At 35.3% G+C, this 24,224-nt stretch overlaps 1 protein-coding gene across 12 annotated transcripts in view; it reads left to right on the plus strand.

Moving 5' to 3' along the window:
* Positions 1-24,224, plus strand: part of Robo2 (roundabout guidance receptor 2) — a 1,424,536-nt gene that overhangs the window by 1,349,338 nt on the left and 50,974 nt on the right. For all 12 annotated transcript variants that reach the window (XM_040750574.1, XM_040750576.1, XM_040750575.1 and 9 more), the window contains 6 exons: positions 1,393-1,559; positions 4,599-4,720; positions 10,632-10,863; positions 13,435-13,559; positions 15,535-15,706; positions 23,628-23,810. In XM_040750574.1, the coding sequence (XP_040606508.1) occupies positions 1,393-1,559; positions 4,599-4,720; positions 10,632-10,863; positions 13,435-13,559; positions 15,535-15,706; positions 23,628-23,810 (1,001 nt within the window). The remainder of the gene's footprint in view (positions 1-1,392; positions 1,560-4,598; positions 4,721-10,631; positions 10,864-13,434; positions 13,560-15,534; positions 15,707-23,627; positions 23,811-24,224) is intronic.

The following is a 24,224-nucleotide window of genomic DNA, read 5'->3' on the forward strand; positions in this document are numbered from 1 at the left end:
TCCATTGTTTCGTCTAACTTACTAAAGTACAAATAGATAAGGCACATACCGTATTTTTCAGTTTCACTGTGCTTTCGTTTGATGTTGTACAGTTTGAAAGACAGCCATTGTCCTTTATCAACATCAGGACACTTTATGTGTTAAGCTTTTCTGTTCTACTTTTAAGTTAATAACAGATACATATTTTCTTTTTTTAGAAATTAGATTATAGTTTAATGTGTTGACATTATTATTATTATTATTTTATTATTTTTTATTTTTATGTTTAAATTTAGATTAGAAACATGGTTGGTTCACAAGTCAGTTCCAGGTCCCTCTCCCTTTCCCTCCCCTCCTCCCGTGCCCTCTCCCCAACTCTCCCATTATCCCCTCATTTCCCCAGGGAGGGTGAGGACCTCCATGGGGGTGTCCATAGTCTGTCATTTCATCCAGGGCAGGGCCTAGACCCTCCCCACAAGAGTTCAGGGTGAGAGTGCACCTCACATTGTTGGATGGGAGTCCAAAGTCCATGCGTATACTCTGGATGTATACTGCCAAGGCTCAATAGATTACCTAGGCCTCCTCACTGACACCCACATTCAGGGCAGATACATATTTTCAAACTGTAGTTTGATTTTTTTAAGGATGTTGCTCGATGCTAAAAAACAATAAAGACCTGAAAAGAAATAATGTTTTCTTATTTTTTTAGCAAAATTGTATTTGCCCTTGAGTGCAGTGTTCTAAAATGGCATGCATTTGTAGCTAGTTGTAGGAGGGTCCATACACAAAATCTGGTACTTCATCATTTAGAAATGAGAGCTCACAATACTATGTAATGTTCAACTTTATTTAAAGTGTGACCGGGGAAAATATTCATTACATGCTTCCTTTCTTCTTTTACAGATATGTAGTTTTAGAAGGCTCTATTATAAAATTGCATGTGGGATTGATGCAAAAGAAAACACACCTGGTTACAGGAAAATGTATTGGCATAAATTACTCTGTAGCCCATTTAGTCTTTCTGCAGGTTAATTCTTTGCAAGGTATATACATATGCATTCATGAGGACCATATTTATTGTATAAACTTGATGTTGTGATTTTTGGCCTCTGTTCCTTTTACAGGTATTCATTTAGTGGGCTGCTGTGCATTTAGCAAAGGGGTGTCACATCTTCTGGGCTGAGTTTAATTTTGTTGTGCATGGCACTCCGTTAGGTGGGCTCAGCTTTCTTGTAGAATAAAATGAATTCATCCAAGTGTTTCATTATTGGGCTGAACCCTTCAAGTGTTATGTGTGTGTTTTTGTGTGTGTGTGTGTTTAACTTTCAGCCATTGACCTTTGTCATTGACACTCAATTCCATTTGATATAGTGTTATGAATAGTGTTCAAATCTGTTTCTGTTCCCTTTTCAGCCAGTCAGTGAGCAATAGCTGGCAGACAGTGGCAAACCATGTTAAGACAACTCTCTATACTGTAAGAGGGTTGAGACCCAATACAATCTACTTGTTCATGGTCAGAGCGATCAACCCCCAAGGACTCAGTGACCCAAGTCCTATGTCAGATCCTGTACGGACACAAGGTAACTTCAGTAGCTGTTAAAAATGATGGCATTGGGATGGTATATCAATGTAAACCATGATCAAAGAGAAAGTGTACTTGCTAATTGTTCATGATTCTCTGGGTTTTGTCCCTGAAAGTAAATTTTTTCAAATTTTCAAAGAACCTTGCTATGAAATGTCTTTTCAAGGCTCTCAGGATCTATGAAGGTAAAATAAACAAACAGTTGGATACATGTGTAGTAAATGAGAGTCCCTGAATGAAGAAGAAAAAATTTCTCCTTCTCTTTTATACAACAGAAAAATTAATAAAACCTTTAAAAAACATGCCCAAACAACAGTGTCAGAATTATTTTTCCTCTTTCTGGGTTTTGCTTGGTTTTTGCATTTTCCCCTGGAAAATGGCATTCCCAGTGTGGATTTTGAGTAGGAGTATAGTATCAGTGACCCAGAATCTACTAGACACGTGCTTTTAAAAGGCTTTGAGTCCAAAGATGGGGTGTACTCAGGGGCCTGAGTTAGACTAGCATGCTTTCTATGTGGTATGGTGTCAATGTTTAACAACCAGCCCCTTATTGTTTTCCTAATTTCAAAGAGGTACTTATTTCAGAAAATAACAAATAAACGTTTCTTCTTGGCACAGGTGACTTTTTGGGCTAACATACCACCATGTCTCCTATAATATTCCAATGATTCATTTCAAAATGGATGTTTTCTTCTCCTTGTTCGTACCCTGTCCTTTGCTACTGAGAAGTCACTAAAATGCAGGTTTAATACAGAATGCTATATTATCCTTTTCCATCCTACTAGTAAGAGAAGGAGTTAGTACAAAAGAAAATGGGGACCCTATTGTTTGTTACAACCTACTCCCTACAGGGTTCTTGAGAGGGTTAATTATTTCTTATTTGTAAGAGCTTTTGAACGAGATATAATTCAGAGTAGTATTTTTATGCTATGAAAAGCACCATGCAGCCATAAAATATTATTATAATTATAATGTAGTTCAGGGGTAGTGACTAGCATGCCATTATCACAGAGAAGGGTGCGGTAAAGGAATGAAATCAGATAAAGTCACCACGTGATGGCAACGTGGCTGACATGATGACAGTTGAGGGAGGAGGGGATGATGCTTCGCTTTTGTTCTCTCCACCATAGTGTGCTTAATTTTCCATGATGATGAAGGGTGTGTAGGTAAAGGACCTGTCTCCAGAGAGAGAGAAAGCACAACAAAGACAACGAGGACCTGAAAGTAGTTGCATTTTACCTCATCCCTACGCAGTTGCTTTTCACGTGTCTGGGTTGAATGGGTAAATTAAATGACTGACTGTGAAATGGAAGAAACTTGTAATTTTATCTTAAGTCAAGAAATTTGAGAATGTATATTAGCTCCACCCCTGTGGCTAGAGGTCATTGTGCATGCAGCTGCAATTTGAGGTAGAGAAACAAGGTTGGAGATCGTCTGGTATGACAGAGGGTAGCACAAATTCATGATCTTCACTAACTGTGTTGGTCACTAAATCTTGACTCAGAGTAAAATTCTCAGTGAAAAGGTCAACAAAGATTAATGAAGGTTTTTGTGATCTGACTTGTTCCAGCTGAGAAACTTCAAAGAGCTGAAGACCTATATTCTCTTAACAGATACTTAATAGGAAAAAACATGTTTTGTGTCTGAATGTCAGACTGATTTTTGATGTCACATATTCAGCTGTTTGGCAATCTGCAAAGCACTCCTTTTCAAAGAACACATTAGCTTTTGAGGTCTGAGTTTTCAAAGGCGTTAATGGCTATGTACTTTGAAAATCGTTTACTTCATTAAACCTCGTAAATACTTTTAGGTAAACATCACAGTAGACCATACATATATCAGCAAAGGTTAATAGTATTCAGATAAAGAAACATATTATTCTAAATCAATTCAAGTTTTACTTTGTTGAAAAAAGTAGAAATTAAAGAAAATCACATTACATGGCTCCTAATTATTTATGTTCCACTCTAAGTTAGCATGCTCAAGTTATACCTCAAACTTTGCAAGAACATTACATTACAAACTGAGGAAAGGGCAGTAGAAACTAAGAAAATAAACCATTTGGACATCCTACTTTAAATCAAATAGTTTTAGGAAAAACATTATGTTGACATTAAAATGTGTTGATTAAAGATCTCTATTTCCATATGTGTAACATATAATGTTTGAGATCAAATTGATGGGTTTGAATGCATGTAATTTTTAATTGTTCTCATAAAGGCTTCAAGATGTATATTTTATTATTGTTTGGAGTAATAGAACACTTTTTAAGCAAATGAGGTAAAAGGAAACCATAATTTAAGAGTAATTATGTAGCATTCAAGGAATCATTATCTATTTCCTTACTTTCTCTTTTGTTCCACCAAAGAAGCTATATGATCTCTTTTTAGATGATGGAATTCTGACAGAAACTGAATATTTGGGGAGCATTTTACCACTATTATGAGTTTTTCAATATTGTGAAATAATCTTTTGTGTTATTCTCATTCTCACTCTGTGTTCCCTTAATGGCTGAGTTCACATCCTCAGGCTCTCATTTTTCTCAGTCTATGACTCAAACGAAAATAGGTCAAGGAATAGGAAAAAATACAACCTTCTGATCAGACCAAGAGACTGAAAAAAAGACTATCATGTTCAGTTTCAGATGTCTTAAAATAAATCTTGAAAATGTTTCATTACCCTATCATCTATATAGAAATGATCATTCTAGACAAGTTATTAGGGCACAGATTCTAGGGCACAAACTCATAATCTGGTGATCTTCTAGAACAATACATCTATGTGGAGATGCAGAGTTTCAAAGACTCATTTGTAAATAGAAATTTTTGTTTCAGAAAAACATAACAAATATTCTGTACCATTATGAACTCTATACACACACATCCACTCATTTTTATATACATGTGTCTTGCATGCAAGGTTGATTTATATCATGAGACATTTTAATTCTTCTGGCAGTTAGTTCTAAATTGGATCAAATGCACTGGAATTTAATAATAAATTTTGAAATTAGGAATGGTTTTCTCCTTAACTACAGATATCAGTCCCCCAGCACAAGGAGTGGACCACAGACAAGTACAGAAAGAATTAGGAGATGTCATTGTTCGTCTCCATACTCCAGTTGTCCTGACGCCTACAACCGTTCAAGTCACGTGGACAGTAAGTTTTCAGAGATTATATTCATATCTACGTACAACAACAAAATGTATTTAGAATTTTTAAGGAAAAATGTAAATAACTGCAAAACTACGTTTAAAACACCATTTCAAATCAAGGTGTGATCAATGAAAAGCAAAGAAAATATTCAATGTATGAAAGTGTCTGAAGAGTATTAAGTAGAAATAATTTGTAATAAGCCTTGCTATCCTTCTAAGAGATTTGCTAAACTGCAGTTTACATGACAAAATTGTAGGGGACATAAATACTTTTAGCATGATTACTGTTCTGAGATCATCACCAAAATCAAATTTTAGAATGGTAAAAATCACCCCAGAAAGAGACCCTGTGACTATTAGTGACCATTCTCTTTTATACTCATGCTTACACCTCTTCACCCAATAAATGATACACTGCTACAGATTTGTATATAATGGCATGTTGCTGTGTAGAGAATCACAGAATTCATTTTGTATTTGGATTCATTCATCAACTCAACATTGTTGAATATCACTTATGTTATAATAGGCATTAGTACTTTATTCCTTTTAGTGTACATATATAAAATCTGTTCCATCTAACTTTTCAATATGAAGTAGTCATTAATAGTATTTTGTTTGGTGCACAGCCCATGTTCTCCTTTTATACCTTACTTGGTAAATCCTTGAAATGTTTAATTTTCTTGTCTACTATGAATAATGTCTCCACAACTATTTGTGGATAGTTTTTAATGTAGCGATTTCATTCAACTTTAGCATATTCCTGAGGATTTTTGATCAGTGTGTTAACTTGACACTTGGCATTTTCTTGTACTTGCTAAATATTTTCTAAGTATTTATATATACTAGCTAGTAAAGTCATAGTGTACAGGTCTCTTCCAAATCCTTTTCAGTTCTCTCCCATTCAAAAACACTTAACATTCTCAGTGTTTTAGGTTACACCATTCCAATTGGTAAGCACTGATGAATCATGATTCCAACTTTCTTTCATTTAATTACTAGTGATGATATATTTATCTGTATGTATCTGTGATCATTGTTTTGGAAATAGCTAAATAAGTTTTAAAAACTAAACTCCTTTTTATCTCTTGGCATCCATATCATTGTAGAGAAACAATTCTATCACACTTTACACCAACTTTCTCGATTAATCAGATTTAAACCAAAACTATTTACTTTTATCATTTACTTAGTAAAAGTATTTTAGATGTAAAACAAAGTACAAAACAATATTAATTACTTTTAACAAGTCCTGTTCTAGCCAATTTTGTATTAAAAGTATATTTCAGACCCTTAGTACCACTATAGGGTCACAATCCAGTTTTAAAAGGCGACACACTGGTAAAGGCAATAAAATGCTGCACATAATCACAAAATGTTTCAGTCACATAGGTGTTTAATTGTATCAGACCCCCAAAATATCAATGTGTTAGTTTAATATACAGCTTGATTGATAATTATGGAGGCAACATATCTTAGAACAGGAAGCATTAAATAATATTTAAATACTATTTAGTCAAGTAACAATTGTTTTTATAAAAGAACACTTGTAATTTGGAAAAGTGAAAGAGAGAGAAAGACACCATGTGACAGGGTTCAAACAGAGGGCCTTTTTTACTAGGGAAAGTGATCATAAAAAGGGGAAAAGGGAAGGGGGAAACCTGTCTCTGGAGACAGGAGAAAGGAAAGAGGGGAAGAGAGAGGAACAGAGGGAGAGAGAGAGGGGAACAGAGATAGGGAGAGAAAGAAAAAGAGAAGGATGGGAGGTGGGCAGGACCCTTTAAAAAGGGAACAAAGTGAATGTGCACAGGTGGTACTCTTAGTGGCTGAAGCTGAGGGTATATCCTGTCAGAACCCCAAGGGCAGGCCACTGCAGATGCCTGAATACTAACATACACAAATATAGACAGGTGTATAAATTGCTTAAATTATTTCACCTACACAAGTTTAGCATCAGGTGTGCTAGGTTGTGAGGACAAGAATACTTTAATTCCTGTTTAGTGTTAAGGCCACCTGATGTGACTCACAATGACCTTCAGGTGTCAACCAAAAAAATGTACTGAAAAAATCCATTCACCTCTCAAAGACTAATGTTAATGCTAAATAAATAATAGTGGCTATTTGGTAAAACTTACCAGTGATATGAGGATAGATGAAAATGGTTTTAAAAACTTTTCTACAGATGAAGTAGCAATAAATTACTTGTTTTGAAAAAAATGATGATTTTAGGGTGGTGGTGTTGTGGTTCAAGGAAAAAGAAAGAATTAGAAACCCTCTGTTTAGCACCATGACACTTGTCCGACCATGATTGCTTTTGCAAAGTCGATTTTCAGAACCCCACTAAAACACATACAGCATTTAGCAGTTGGCTCAGCAAAGAAAATTCTTTAGGATTTCCTGTTCAGGTGTAGGATTTTGTTTTCATTTTTTATGAAGCTGTATACAGTGAACACAGCTTTTGTCAGATCAGTAAAAATGTGGGTTTGAAAGCACACTATTCCTTCTTTCTTAGTATGCCTTTTTATTTTTTTTCTGACAAAGATACACAGTCAATGCTCATCTCCACAGACTACAGGGTGCATTCACTTAAAGTCATGATTTTACTGTTTCCTGCCCCTGTGATATGTGGTATCTGCAGAAAGTAAGCATTTATAAGCTCATAAAGTTAAACAGGTGAAGGTGGAAATCAAATCCTGTGACAAGACTGGAAGTCTAGAGTTCTCTACGTCTCTCTACTTTCTCCTAAAGGCAAATACTTTATCAATGCATCAAAAGTGCTACTCTTTTAGATGTAGGAATTTAAACCCGGAAATTTGTTATTGGCCTTTGATTAGAATAAGTACTAGGAGTACACCCTGTCTATTATTAAAATTAGTAAAAAGCATAAGACATAACTTGGAAGTGATGATTAACATGAGCCAGAGTGAGTGCTCTAGAGACTCGACTCACTCAATGCTCATCAGATTTTAAAGTCAACTTTCAGCATTTCTCTTCTTGCTTTCACCTGTAATAACATTTTTCCTTCTTCTAAGCAGTGCCTCCCAACTGCACAAAATTAAGTTAAACTCTTGTTATTAAGTAGACCATTACTATCCACTGGTTGATGGCAGTGCTCACTGGAGTGAGAGAGCAATGCTGTGTAGTAAACATTAGCTTCACAAAGTACCTAAAACACTTAATTAATGAAATCCAAACATGGGTAAAACCAATTTGCCCTGATTTACAGACTCCCTTCATCTCCAAACAGCTGCTTAATGTTCTTCTTAAAAACACAGCTTGCTTCTTTCAGTATTAACAAGCTATTATTGTGAGTTATGTCTTTCTTTCAGTATATAAATTCACTTAAAGGGAATTCAGAGAAGTTTATAAAATGTAAGCTTAATGTTGTTTTAACATACGCAGCAAGGATTTTTTTAACTGTGGCAGTTTTGATGAAAGGCAATTCTCTCTGGTTCTCATGAATTTAAATTTTCTTCCTCGGTTGCCTAATTTTATGTTAGAGCAACTTCTACTTTCAAATTTACACCAGTTTGTTACAAATACAAATTAGTAGCATAGCTGAGCAGTCTAAGGCCATGCATGGGGCTCCATGTCAGACCTGAGCTTAATTTTTTTCTTGATGTAGCCCCATAAAAGTGTGACTCTAATTCCAGAGGATTTTTGTGGGTTAAAATCTGTCAAGTAAAAGAAGGAATTCCTAAGTTTTGAGTTCATCTATCAGCCAAAGATTTGCTTGTAAGAAACACATGCATTTTAAGGACTCTAGATTTAAAATAGCCTTTCTCTAATGAGAAAACTATTCCTTTGTTCTATTTTAATTGCTCTGTTTTAATTGAAGTTTTCCAATTTTTTTACTTTATGAAAACAGTAATGTGATCTATTATTCATCAATTTGTCATTTTTATCAAAAATATGCCATCAAAAACTAAACAATAAAGGTTAGAAGCTACTATATAAAAGAAAACCCTTTTGTTTATAGCATGCTGATAATTGAATTTTAAGCCCTAGTAAAAACTCATATTCTTTTTTAATTTCTCCACAACTATCTTAAAATGAGGTCATTTCTTTTCTCGTTCACTAATCTTTACACTTCCACAATGAAATGTCTGGCTTTTGATCCTGAGAATGTGGCCACTAAGCTGTAGTATGGTTTATTGACTGGAGAAGCAGCTACAGTAGTTTATGTTCAAATCATGCATTCATAAAGCAAGGTAAAACAGTAAAATGATTTGACATTCTTTTTTTGTTATTATTGTTAAAACCTAAAAGGCATTTCTCCCTGTAATTGAAGCAACCATAAAACCTCTCAGGAGAGCAGCAGCTGAGACAGCTTGTACAAATCTTGTGCAAGACCAAGTCAAAACAAATCCCAACATGGAGACAGAGATTGGGCACACAATTCCACCCCAAACCGTGGAGTTATTGGCAATTGCTAGCAGCTGTGAAAGAGAGAGAAGCGAGAGTTTTGTGTTTGAGAGTATATAGGCATTGATAAGTTGACCAAGCTCTGGTAGAAGGCCATACATCTAAGTTTATTTGGGCAGCACAAATTTGTCTTGGAGGATTTAAAAAAGAAAGGTACATAGTATTGAATAGGAAGGGAAGGGATGTGAGTCCAGGAAAAGTTGGGGGAGGTGTCAATATGACTAAAACGTGTATGACACTCTCAGACTTGAAAATGTTTCTCTTCAAAAGAGACGGAATGAGGGGGAGGGTATGCCACAGTTGGTGCTCTCCTGGCACTATTCCTAGCAGCCCTTGGTATCTCTCAATGGTCTGGAATTTGCCAAATGGACTGTACTGGCTGGCCAATGAGTGCCACGGTCTCCCCTCCCCAAGGCTAAGAATGCATCAGCAAAACTTGGCTTTTGTTGTATTTGTATTAATGTGGGTTCTAGACTCAAATTCAAGTTTTCAAGCTTGCATGGATGGCAGTTCTCCAACTGAGCTGTCACCCAAGTATAATAAAGTAAAAAGAGGATTTTAATATTCAAACTCAAAATCTCAGACTTATATTACTATAGGGAAAGACATGGAAGTTGTCAGAACCAGTAGACTGGGAATAACTAGAGGAGAATGAGACTGCAGAAATGATGCAATTTGAGTTAAATACTGTTAACAGGGTAGAGCCATCTTTAAAGTACATGATGGCTCTATGCTATTAACAGTATTTAACTCAAATTGCATCATTTCTGCAGTCTTAGTGTCTCCTGCAGCTTATCCAGATACTGGGATATAAGCATTCTTATCCTTTGCTTTGTCTCTTGAGTGATGTCCACTCTTCATTTAGATTTTCTGCCCTTTAACTCAGCTTCCTCTCCCCTCTAGGTTTTCATAATTCCCAGTGGGTCACCTTCACATTGTTTATGCTTATCTGTTGTGGTAAATTTACAAGTGTTTGAGTAATTATTTACCAATGCCCATCTTCCACATAGACTGTAAGAAGGATTAGGACTCATTCTTCATTGTCCATTTTCACACTCAGAAGTCAGCAGAGTTCTTGGCACCTATCAGTAAGAACAACAACAAAATTTCTAGATGAGAAGGTATCAGTGAGTTAATGTTAACTAAAAGGTATACTATTTATGAAACCAGAAAAATGGGGATTGTTGAATGCAAGAAAAGAGAAAGTGCAAGGGAATTGAAACTTGATAAGCTGGAACCTTAGTAGATCATGTTTGGCTAGCTTAGATATTGCAAGATATATTCAGACGAGGAAATGATTGGTCTACTCATCATTTAAAAAATATTTTAAAATAACAGTGTGTACTTGCAATTGAATGACATTATTAGAGGCAGGGATATGAATGAGAAGCTACTAGCATCATTCAGATAGCCATGACCAGGGCAGAGATGGGCAAATTCCTCAGTGACATCTTCCCTGTTTCTATCAATCATCCTGTGCTGTTTTTCAGGTGGATCGGCAACCCCAGTTTATTCAGGGATACAGAGTGATGTATCGTCAGACTTCTGGCCTACAAGCTTCAACTTTGTGGCAGAATTTAGATGCCAAAGTTCCCACTGAGAGGAGTGCTGTCCTAGTGAATCTGAAAAAGGGGGTGACTTATGAAATTAAAGTCAGACCTTATTTTAATGAGTTCCAAGGCATGGACAGTGAATCAAAAACAGTCCGTACTACTGAGGAAGGTCAGTAAAGGTTTTGAGTGTAAAGCAAACTTTTGTTTAAGTCATTTTCTTTTATAGTTCTTACTTGTGATAATTGGAGGACCAGAAAAAGATCATCTAAGAGTGAGTCTAGGGAGTATAAGTAAAAATATAGAAGGTGAGAGAGGGTGTGTGTGTGTGTGTGTGTGTGTGTGTGTGTGTGTGTGTGTGTGTGACAAAAGGACCAAAGGGAAATAAAAGGAAAATGAAAAAATCAGAATCTAATATTTTCTTACACCTTGGAAATAAACCTGTTTCAGGACATTTGAACTGATCATAATATACTCCTGTATTTTAATGAGAATCTATCTAATTTATGTTCACAAGACATTCAAAGACACAGAACAGACATATGCATGGTGATCTCTGTTTGGGGATATAGCCAAGGTTAACATCTATCAGTTCATTTTCTTTGTACAAACTGTCAGTCGGGGCCATGATTTCTCCTTTGGAAGGCCGTTTGCACATTTGCTGTAGGCATCTTCTTAGAAGATTTTCACCACCCCACCCCATATTTGGAACAACTTTTACCCACCGATACTTTAAAGTCAACCCATGGTGACACTAAGATGCATATAGATTTTTAGCTAGTCTTTACATTCAGTACATGAAAGGTTTTAGTATATGCTGCCCTCAAATAAAAAGGCAAAGGAGAACACAAGAATTCTCACCCTCCCCCAATTCAGCTTGTGGATGGAATTTGTGGGCACACTTCCTATGAAAGTCTTTACTCTGAAAATGCTTTTTGTCAAAGGATACAAGAAACAGCCTTTTGAAAGCACTACAAATGCTAACAGACAGATGTCCACACTCAACCAAATTGCTTTAAAGTCACACATTTCCTGTAGCAAAAAATAAAAAACATTAACTTTACATTGGTTTGCTTTGAAATCTATCAACATGGAAAAAGTGAATATATTTGAAGTGATACTACTTTTAGGAAATAAAAAAACAATAAAAATACTAGCATTATTAATATTTTTATACTCTACTAAACTTGACCTCTGCTGAACACTTGTCCCACTGGTGAGTGGAGAAAATAGTTATAATTTAGGATTATTTTAAGTCTTGTTCCAAAAATCAGTTTCACTGTGGAGAACTTTTCCTTTGGATTAGACATTTGCCAACATTTGGTCTGCCTTTGTCTCCATTTTCTATGGCCTGGTAAATGTAACAAATGTACTCGACTGGACTAAGTCTGGGAGCAATGAGCAGTGATTCACATTCTTTCAAATCAGCAGAAGAAGCTGAGTAGCAGAAAAATTGAACTGTCAGGGAGCAGGCTTAATGTTCTTGCCTAGCCAGCAGCGAGGAGAAGGTAAAGCAAGCTTCCAAGTGCTGGTTTTCAGTGCAGTCATCTTACTTAATAACTACAAGGCTAGTACACGAGTGGTCACATTTATGTCACTGTGCCACATTCTGGAGCAGTAGTGTCACACTGAGGGACAGTAAGGAGCAAACTGTATTAGCAGCTGTCTCTCTGTGTCTCATATCTCAATGCAAATATGTCATACCAATGAAATATGAAATGACAAATTTACTAAACATGGGACACTTTCTTGAATAGCCTTTGATGTATTTTAGGTTATTTCTAAAGAGTATAAAGTGTGGTGTTGCGAGGCATGTATAGTTTTACAGAAATCCTTTAACAGTCCACAATTCTTTGTTTTTAATCTCTAGACAGGTTTTTTATTGCTATCCAAATGTCCCAGTGTTTGTCTTTCTACTATTGAGTTAAATTGAGAGGTTTGCTGAGAATGGCTAAGTTCTGCTCAATTAGTGTTTCCTAGCTCTGGGAATCCCTGAATGGGAGATCCTGCAATCTAAATTCAGGAACTGCTCTCACTCATCGCTTCTCAGCATGGTTGTAATTAGTTATAGGAGAAACTATAAAGGGGGAGAATGACTCTCAGAAATAAAAAAAATCTCCATTTCACGTCTGACCCAACGTGAGCCCATTTTCAGTTTTATTAGCAGAGTTTTTACGCAGCCACATAAAATATGTTTTAAATCTTAAATTACGAGTCAGTTCTTAATAGTCAATTATTTTTCCCAGTATGGAAAGAAAAGCATTGTTTTTATTAGTGAGATTGATAATTGCATTTCTATTTGACTTATTAAACATTATTTCAAACAATACAAAAAAAAGAACCAAACCCACTCCCTGTAGAAATAATGCTGTTTTCATTTTAGGATATATCATCTGTGAATACTTTGAGTATTGTTGTGTATTCTTCTAGAGACACAGCCATTGGAAAGTATTGAAGATTAAAATAGACTTCTAGAATCAAAGATTGGAAATTGGCTGCACACTGCTTAGCACAGAAAAACACCAAGTGTAACTGTTTAGTTTGTTATCGAGTGTGCAATACTCCTACTGGTTGCACCACTTAATATATGAATTCAATTTCTACCCTGGTTTTCAACCAATTGTCACTTGTTGAAAACTGTATACAGATTCAGGATGACTGGAAGGTCTTGTCTGTATTTTCATGTGCTGTAAGCATATGCATACCAGAACTTGCTGTTTACATTCTGTGTACTCCTCCGCAGCGCCAAGTGCCCCTCCCCAGTCTGTGACTGTGCTGACAGTTGGAAGCCACAACAGCACTAGCATTAGTGTATCCTGGGACCCTCCACCCCCAGACCACCAAAACGGAATTATTCAGGAATATAAGGTAAGCCCAGCTAACAAAGAGAGATTCACAGGCAAGCTATCCCAAGAGTTCTTAGTATCATTTCAACAGAGCCTGTCTCCAAAGGCTCAGTTGTTAACTAAGATGCATGATAGGAAAGGGTGAGAAGACATGACGAATGAGAACCTAATGTCAAGCTCAGAGACACATAAGTCAGCTGGAAAATGGAGAGTGGAATGGTTTCCGGTGTAACGGGATTCAGTAATGATAGAAGGAGGGGCTTGTGGTGCAAGTACAAATCACACTGAAGCCAAATTCACCTGTATTATCAGGGAGAGACAAACTGAGGATTGGGAAAGTAAAAAGGAATAGGGAAAGAACAGTACTACTGTGCCAAATCACATTGAGGTTTCCCTTGGGATGGCCGTTGAAACAAAATTTTAATGGGATAGCAAAAAAATAATTGTCTCATATTTGAACCAATGATATCTAAAGAAAAAACACATCCCTGATGTTCCATTACCATAGCTGATGTTTAAGACACAAAGTGTGTCTAACTTTTTACAAAAACTTTGACTGAATCATGAGGTGATTGTACCTTAAACTTTGAAAAAATTTAAAAGCCATGCGTTTTTTTTAATATTTGTATATATTTCTAGTATTTGGGAAGTAACAGGAAGGCAGAGCTGGTATCAGTAACTAGAGATTACACCTTCAGAAATTCATTACTGGTATCAGTAACTAGAGATTACACCTTCAGAAATTCATTGCTGGTAGGGAAAAATAGGCTGAATAATTTCATGCTAAACTGGGCAGATTGAATTTTATTCCTAAAAGATATTAAAAAAATAAAACTATGCCACATTAATGGTCAACTTGCTGAAGCAAATGCATATGCTAATTACATGTTTTTGTTTAATATCTGTATCATATTTTAAGGCTTAAGCTTAAGAAGGATAACTGTCCACATAGTAACATAACTAAAACCATTCCAACAGTGTGACAGTATTTTGGGAATATTACAAAGTTAACCACTTCCCTGTATGTTTGTTTCTACATGGTTCAAGACTTGAAATTCTAAACTTGGGCTTAATTAGCAACAGTAGTTTACAGCATGATGCTTCTCATTTATTATCTGTCTAGAATATTTGTAGAGTGGTATGCATTCAGATAAGAGCTAAGTACACCTGTTTCAGAAACAAATGTTATACATTTTTGAACATGCATTTGTGTTATTAAGAAGCATTCTATGATAAGTAAATAAATGTAAATGCCTGAGAAGTTTCCTAGCCATTTTATTGTAACAAATTTCTGTATCTCCAATGAACATATTCTGTAAGTTTAATTTATATTGAAATAACAACCCAGCTACTTTAACATCCATGTCTCAACCCTTTGGGCTATTTTATTTCAAGCATGTGTAGTGTGTAGATAGGATTTGAACACTACTAAAATTTATTCATATCTCTGTATATATTGACTTTAATTGCATTGTGATCAATTTCTGTGAGATCAATTAATCCTGTTAACTACTTAATATCTTCTTGAATGGAATATGAATTATATTTAGTTGTGTGCCTACATACCTTTGAAATAAAATGTATATTGGATTATGTATAAACATTTTTTGATAAATTAAGCAGAGGAAACTGTGAGACTTTATCTACACAAATGTCAAATTTAAAATCACCTATCCCTTACCTGATATGTCAAAGGAGTCACTACACAGTGAAAAGTGCTCAATGTAATTCACATGAAAATAGTGAGAGATAAAGGAACATGACAGAGTTTCAGTTTGTCATATTTTTCTCCCTCTAATGCATGTAAATATACATAACACACAGTGGATGGCTATCTATCATTTATGAACAATTTTATAAGACTATGTTGGATTCAACACCATTACATAACCAAGCATTTAAACTGTGATTAGTCAGTGTGTATGTATTCATCATAATAGTCAAATTATAAGAGTGGAGACTTCATACTACCTGTTTTTACTCCCCCTTTTCTATAGATCTGGTGTCTGGGAAATGAGACACGATTCCATGTCAACAAAACTGTGGATGCCGCCATTCGCTCTGTAGTGATAGGTGGCTTATTTCCTGGAATCCAGTACCGGGTAGAAGTGGCAGCTAGTACAAGTGCAGGGGTTGGAGTAAAAAGTGAACCACAGCCAATAATAATTGGTGAGTATTAGTTTATGACATCTGAACTTTAGTATCTGTCCATGCACAGCAAGGTAGACTGTGTTTTGGGACATTCATCTTGACCATGGCCAGTTATTTTGAGAGACCCATATAGTACACCCTGTGTGGGTAGACAGGCAAGTAGGTTAATTGACAGTTCTTACAAACAATTCACACTACTAATTGTTTCTATAGAATTGATAGCATCTATTGACCCCTCTCCTAATAAAATACATGCATGTTGATCTCTTTCAGGGTTCTTAACGTTTATATTTGGCTGTATACAAACTACACTGTTTTCATTGCTGTGGCTAACAGTGATCTTTTTAATTGGGTAATGTGAAAATGCCATTGTTTTCGTTTAGAAAATGTGGCTATTTTCACTTTCCACATACTTTTCAAATCAGATTGTCGGTTTCTACAAAATTATCAAGGAATTACAATGGAAAAATGCAGTCTATTTGTAAAACTGAGTAAACATAACATCAAGTCCTTCCCAGGAACATAATATATGTTTTCATTACAGAAGTCTTGTTTACTACTCTGCCAGAGTGTTTTGCTGTTTTCAGTGTGTGATTTTTTATATGTTTTGTTGATGTACTTTCTGAGTGTTTGATATATGTTTTACACTATGCTGAATTGTTGTTTGAAATCTGTTTTTCTCATTGATTTATATTACATGTGAACTTATTTAAAATTTTCTTTCTCCATTTTGCTGTTGTTGATGTGTTAAATTCTCCTGAATAGTTTTAAGAAGTAAATCATCTTTTTGGTCTTGATTATGAATTCTACTCAGTTGTTATTATACTCTTCCATTCTGTTGCTACATCTAGTTTAATATCATGTGGCAAATAATTTTGAATTCGTGTTTGCGAATGAATCTTAATGGGTATTCTGTTCCTTCCTATGTCTTGTTATCTCTCTATATTGGTCAGGTTCTGGAATAAGGGTGAATGAGTTTACACAGTAGGTGGGAAGTCTTCTTCCTCTTTTATGTTTATCCTTCAGGCATTTTGAAAGGACCAGTGTTATTTCCTCCTTAGTTATTTATTCACATAATAATGGTATCAATGCCAAGAGTAATTGTGGTAAATGGTGGTTTGTGCATTGAAATTATAATTCTCTTCTAAAATGCCAAGTAAAAATAATTACAAAAAATTAGTCTGGAAATAAGTGATAATTATGGATTTATACATCTCCTTTTCAGTTTAGAACTCCTTACTTTGACTTTTTGCCTTATAGATATATGTATGTCGTGTGTATGCTTGTTCACATGTGTGTATGTACAGTTCTGTATATGTGGAGACCTGGGATAGATGTTGGAATTCTTTGTCATTCTTCTGTTTTAGTCTTTAAAGCATGATCTCTCAATCATATCGAGTTTGTCGGTATGATAAGGTTTGTCAGTGGGCTACCCTGTCTATGCCTCCTTTGTGATAAAATCACAGATGGGCTTCCCTCTTTGCCCAAAGTTTACATTGATTCTCAGGATATGAACTCTACTCTTCTCCCTTATACAGCAAGATCTTTAACTGTGGAACCATTTCTCCATCCCTGAGTTTGTGAGGAGCATGTTCTCCACCCCTCAGTCTACGAGGAATCATCTCTCCATCCCTCAGTCTGGAAGCTGCCATTTCTCCACAGCCCTCAGTTGACATCTTTTGTTTTATCTATTTCCTTGTGGATGATTATAATTTAAGACTTGAATTTACTAGTGAGCTTGCTTCACAGCCATCATCAGCTTTTCCTCTTTAACCCACTGGGAGACTTCTTGCTCTGAAACACACATTTGTCTTTAAATACTATTTAAGTATTTCCATTCTTTTTAACCCTTTATGCTAAGTTTTATCTCTGTGTATAGATTATAGATTGCTTTTATTGAGGTTCCTTCTTTCAATGCATTTCTCAGGAAGGTAGTAAGGCTCAGCAGGTAAAAGTGCTTGCTGCCAAAATGATAGCTACATTTCATCCCTGAGACTCACATAGCAGAAAACTAACTCCCACAAGCTAGTCTGTAACTTTCACACAGTGTGTGATTTGAATGTGCCCCACCTGTACAATAAGCTAACTATTCCAATATATAAATGTAACAAAGTTGTTTTAAATTATAATACATAAAATACATTCTTCCTGGCTCCAAAACTTATATTGTTGAATAGTCCACTTCCACAAACTGCTTTTCTTTTCTTGTCCTGTTTCTCATTCATCTATTTGTCTATACTTATATGGGAGGTTATATTTCACTGGATACCTGACTTTGTAATGACATATTATGAAGGTATGTGATCAGTGGAGGAATATTGGTATTTGTCTTACGAAGTATTGTTGCAGGATTTTAATCTTGAATTTGCCACATCTTATTCCTTTACATTGTATTTGTATGGGAGTTTTTAGGTTTTGTCCCTTTTCTTGGACTACAAACTACCTCAGTTTGATGTTCAGTCTAAGGTAAGGCCATTTTGGAATTTCAACAAAAATATTAGTATGTCTTTCTGGTGCCCCTAACTGAATCGAACTCAAAAAGCAAGAATTCACTTCTCTGAACCAGATATCAGCTGGACAACTTCTCTTGTTCTTTGTCTCTGCTTTGCACCAGATCTTTGCAGCATTCCTCAATGCAAAGTTAAGGGTCCACCCTAGGATTTTAGGGGTGATTGCTTGACTAGTGAGCACTACCCTCAAAGTACTCCCTGAAATTGAGGATTTCCCTTAAATTCTCTATCATTCAAGCATCCCCAAGCTGTGAATTCTGACATATTATTTTTGTTTATGTTTGTTTGTTTTTTGTTTTTTCAAGACAGGGTGTCTATATATTGTTTTGGAGGCTGTCCTGGAACTTGCTCTGCAGACCAGGATGGCCTCGAACTCACAGAGATCCACCTGTCTCTGTCAACTGAATGCTGGGATTAAAAATGTGCGCCACCAACACCCTGCTTGAGTTCTGACATATTATTTAATTGACATTAGAGTATATCAGTGTGGTCATTAGCTTGCTTACACTCCATAGCTTTAGTATGTCACTCAAAGATGCAAAAGCTTATCAATGAAGATTTCTCTACTAGAGCTCTCAATATTAAACACTTTAAATTATCTATAGTCTTATTGGCATCATAATGACAAAAACTTTTAAAATGTATACATGCATCAAAAATTTTCATCAAAATTTCATAAAGAATTTTGTCTCCTTATTTTCTAATATAATAAAATGATATAGACACAGGATATCACCAGTTTCTGGCTAATCATTTCTTCTGTTTCATAGAAACAGACTTTATGTTTAGTCATAATGTTAAATATTTTAGACTTCCAAACTTTTCTTTGTTTGCTAAATGAATAGCATTGAAGAAAAAAGTTAAAGCATTATCTTTTCTCTAAATTGCTTTTTCCTTCTTAATTAGTTGTTCAGACTGAATTAATTCCTTAACCTGAGGGAAACTTACAAACTTGCCCTTCTGAGATTTTTATGAAATAAATTGGAATAAGGAAGACATATAGGTGAACCCAAAATTTTACATATATATATATGTAAGTATATATATATTCACATGCATGTGTATGCATAAATACACATTTTATTTAAAATATTTGGAAATAAGTCTTTATCCTTTATTTTTTCTTTATTTTAATACTATGAGGGCCCTGGTACGGTGCCACATTCTTATAGTCTACAATCTCAGTATCAGGAAGGGTGAAGAAAATATTGAAATGTTTGAGTCTGGCTCAACGAGGCCAGCCAGATCTACATATGGAGACTGTGTCTCAGAACAGACAAAACAAAGCAAAAATATACTTAAGTATATTTCCCTTCACTGTCTGTTTTAATGCTAAATGCCTCATTGTTGATCAACAAGAGTACTCTTCTTTAAACAAAATTAAAGGATAATTCTCCCTCAGAAATCCTATAAAGGAAATGAACATGACCTGGATTTACTGAATATAGTTTTTCTTTCTGAAGATAAGATTGCAAAGTAACTGTATTTCCCTCTTGTGTCTTGTTGTTTCTATTGTATTTAGTAAATAAAGTGTTTCTTAAAGGAATCGATGTTTTCTTCTCTTTTCCTAGTGGCTGTCTATATCACAGCACTTTGGAAACCTGTTTCTCTTGGAACCAAGAAAAGATTACAAGAAATCAATGATTTGTTGTGACAAGCACAGTTCTTCTCAGAGCAATTATATTATACCAAAATAATGACTTTCATTTAGATGATTTTATCAAACTGTATTTTTTTTCCTGAAGACTGAGTCTCTAACTTTTTCTTAAACACATCTGTACTATATCAAACAAGTATTGAAGTTTTTTAGAAACAAAACAATGAAATCAATGACTTTCCTGTATCCTATTCAGGTAGTTAGAATATGTTATGCTTAAAAGTAATCATGACCACAGCAGTATAGTAACAGAAATGAGGACAAGCACATGTGTAAGTCCAGTTTGACCCAGAAAAGATGTTTCCTCCAGAAACCCATTTCTTTTTAATATCTACTGCTGTCCTGAGACACTTCCTAATTGTTTCTTTAATTATCCTTCTGTATCATGCTTCACATCTTGTCTGATAATGCTTTGTACACAACTACTACTTCTCAGTTGAATAGTGACCTAATGGTGGCTAATCTCCTTTTCTGTTTCAATTTACACTTCCCCTATTGTGTATTCTATATTGGAAATGGCATGAAACGTGACTCAAGCTTATCTGATTTTCCCTTTGCTGATTAAGTCACGCATTGGCATTGATGCAGTTTATGGTTCATAATTTTAGATTGCTGTTATTCCAGACACTGTAAAGTTTCAACTATTCCATCCCAATGATGTGAAGAAACCAATAGCTTAGAGTACTGTGAAATAGGACGCATAAACTTACACAGATTGCAATTTGTGTTACTTTATTATTTTTTAGGATTTTATATGTGAGAGTGGGTTTCACATGAAACTTAGGATAAAGATAACAGACAAAAACATGAAAGAAATTTATCCATACCAAAACCATACATCAAACAACAATCTTCTTAATGATAAAGCTATTTTAATTATTCATCTATAATACTCTTCCTGGAGAGTTGATGATTAGTCCAACTACAAACTTTAACATAAATAGGTACAACTGAATCTGATGTGTCTAATTTTTTTTCTAACAAGTTACTTTCATTCTTCATTACTACTCTCCAATGGGAGGCAGGTACTAGATTTCATTACATTGTTTTTTGTCTGCAAGAACAATGGAGCACGGTGAATCACATCACCCTTGTCTGTGTTCTTTTCAGGATAACTGACAACATTGTTTCAAAAAGCATCAGTATAAAAAAAACTAAAACAACCTGGCTCATAAAATATTGTGCAGTATTTCATAAACCAGTTTAAGGACTCACCTTAAAACAATGCAAATCTTCTCTTATTCTTTGTTCTATATTTTATCAGGGTTTTGGGGTTTTTGTTGTTTTGTTTGTTGGATTTATGTTTCAGTAACTTCTGCTAGTGAAAATAGTCACCAGATAACATATTGGTAATATGTTAATAAAATACAATTTTTATATTTTCATACAGATAATATCTAAAGGTGCCTGGTTCAGACAAGAAAGGTTTATTGCATAATTTATTTTAAACCTGAAAAAGCACAAAATACTTTTCAGTAATGTAATGTGCATGTGTGTTTGTTTGTGTAAGAAAATTCTAGCAGTTATAATAAATAAGACTGCTGTTTGGTTTATTTAATAAAAATGTTTTGTTTCTTATTCACAGCCCAGTGTAATAAGGCTTAGAAGAATGGTACCTATGTTTTTATTCCATAGTCATTCAGTCATTTAAATTCTTTTAAGAAAGAGCTTTTCTATCTTCAATAGGCATGATGACCTCCAAGACATATTGGTTTTAATACACAAGGAAAGTGAAAGAGGATCCAAGGCTGTTGTAGAGTATTAAGGGGTAGAGCTGAAGGCAATGTGAGTCGTTTCCATCTAGACACCATTGGCATACATTCAGTCACTGGATGGCAGGGAAAGCTCAGGACTATGTGTTAACTTTCTGCCTCAGAAGCAAAGAGGAGCAGGATTGATGAGTGGTCCTTGAGCTTTACAGGATCATCAAACCTAAGCAGTTCACCTGACAGTCTGAAAAACCAACTGAAAGACTTTTAATGTAACTCTTTCCATCACATGGGATGAGGTTGTGCTCAGACTGATAGCTGGGAAACCAGCATTGGACTGATCCAGATCCCCTGAATGTGGGTGTCAATGAGGAGGCCTCAACAATCTATGGGGTCTCTGGTAGTAGATCAGTATTTATCCCTAGCATACAAGTGGACTTTGGGAGCCCATCCGACATAGAGGGATGCTCTCTCAGCCTACACACACAGGTGAGGGCCTAGACCCAGCTCCAAATGTTGTGACAGTCTTTGAAGATCCCCCATGGAAGGCCTCACTCTCCCTGGGGAGCAGAAAGGGGATGGATAGGAGATTAGTGTGGGGTAGGGGAGGAGGGAAGGGAGAGGGAACTGGGATTGACATGTAAAATAAGCTTGTTTCTAATTTAAATAAAAAATAGGAAAAAAAGGAAGCATCCCATAGACTCTTGTGTTCTCTTTCTAGCAAATGTCTCAACATTTTGGGGTTTTGATCATGCTTTGATTTGTAATGGTTCTATGCATGGGAAGTTGTACAGTGTGTGGTTTCTACTTGCTAAGTAACAGCAACACGCCCAATTTTATCTCAGGTCAATTAAGACAACACCAGATATCTCGAGATTTGACACATGTCTCTATGAGAAGAAATACTCCTTTAAAAACTCCTGGTCTAAGAGTTGATTGTGCAACTGCATTTTAGAGTAATAAAGAGAATGTTCTCAAAAAAGGGCAGAAGGAATAAAGAAGGAAAGATTTTCACAATGAGTTCAAAATACATGAAAAAAAACCAGTAACAGTGTCAATGATCTGAATTAGATGCAAACAGATTAAGTTCTTGACCCAAGACTACAATTTACCATCTAAGAAGTTGCAGAGAGAGGTACCTCTTGTCTCTGAGGTCAAAGACAGTGCTCTCCCTAGCATATAAAAGCATTGCATATGCTAAAAAAAATGAAAATCATTCCTGTGATGGGATGTGTTGGACTGCCCCTTTTATATTTTCCTTGCAATTTACCTTTCACACATCCTTGGTTAATACTGACTAGAAATGATACTGACACAAGATTCACTTGATTCTTGTTGTATAAGTTTTTTAATCTTAAAAATACATCTTATATCTTTGTTGTCCAATGTCATTATGATTCTCTGATTCCACAACTTATTAATTATGGATTGGGAATTTGCTTAATTGATTTTTCAGAGGTCTCAAGTTTCTCAGCATAAAATACCTTGATTCAATGTTCAATTGTCAAATTACTCTTAACTTCTCTTAGAGAGCACCTAAGTTTGATGTTTTAATTACACATGCTAATCCCTACGAATTAATGTTTTCATAATTTCTGTTGTTCTTTACATAGAATATCAATCCTCGTCAAAAATCAAAGTATAGTTGTACATAACATCTTTGGTAGAGTATTGATGGTCATATGAAATGACATAATCTTGTGAATTATGTCCACTTGAAAATAGGCAAAGCAGTAGCAGAAAAGCAATGCACAAATACTTGTGTTATGGAAACTTTAATAACTTTAGTGGTTGTTCTAATGATTATTTATATTATAAATCTGTAAGTGGTTTAGGAACTGTTGTTAACACATTAAAAGAAAATAATCATCTTAATGAAACAAACACATGATTCAGTGCTTCATTTTAATCTTAAAATTTCTTATCAGTAATTTTGACACCATCAGGACAAAACTAATATCAGCTGAGTTTTAAAAGCACATGTCTGTACCTATGGTACAATGTGTTTGTATTTCTGCTATTATTTGTCTTAATGTTTACTGATACTATTGTTCCTTCCATAGGGGGACGGAACGAAGTTGTTATTACAGAAAACAATAACAGCATAACTGAGCAAATAACTGATGTTGTGAAGCAACCTGCATTTATAGCTGGCATTGGTGGTGCCTGCTGGGTAATTCTGATGGGCTTTAGCATCTGGCTGTATTGGAGAAGAAAGAAGAGAAAGGGGCTCAGCAATTATGCTGGTAAGAGACTATCGTCAGCTATAAAAACCTCTTATCTTTTAGAATGTAATGTGATGAGAGGAAGAAATGAAATGGAATAACAAATGGATGATTTGGGCTTGTTATAAAAACCCGCTCTGTAAAATGCAATTATAAGCAACATGCTTCAATGCCTTGCTCTTGACCATATCGTTTTATGACCACAGGCAATCTTTCTGCTTGTATCTCCAGTGAAGCATAGCCAGAGTAGACACTGATAAAATGCTCAACTGTTTTTCTCAACTAGTTCTCAAAAGCACACACGCAGAGCTTGCACCCTATAAAGACATTTTTGAGAAGTGTACTTAGGCAAGAAAGTTATTAAAATGCTCAGAAATGAAGAAAAAGATCTGAAAATAAGCTTTTAGTATGTCACAATGCAGATTGCACTGGGAA

This window comes from Mesocricetus auratus, unplaced genomic scaffold, assembly GCF_017639785.1.
Source record: "Mesocricetus auratus isolate SY011 unplaced genomic scaffold, BCM_Maur_2.0 Super-Scaffold_100008, whole genome shotgun sequence".
In the NCBI taxonomy this organism is placed as follows: domain Eukaryota; kingdom Metazoa; phylum Chordata; class Mammalia; order Rodentia; family Cricetidae; genus Mesocricetus; species Mesocricetus auratus.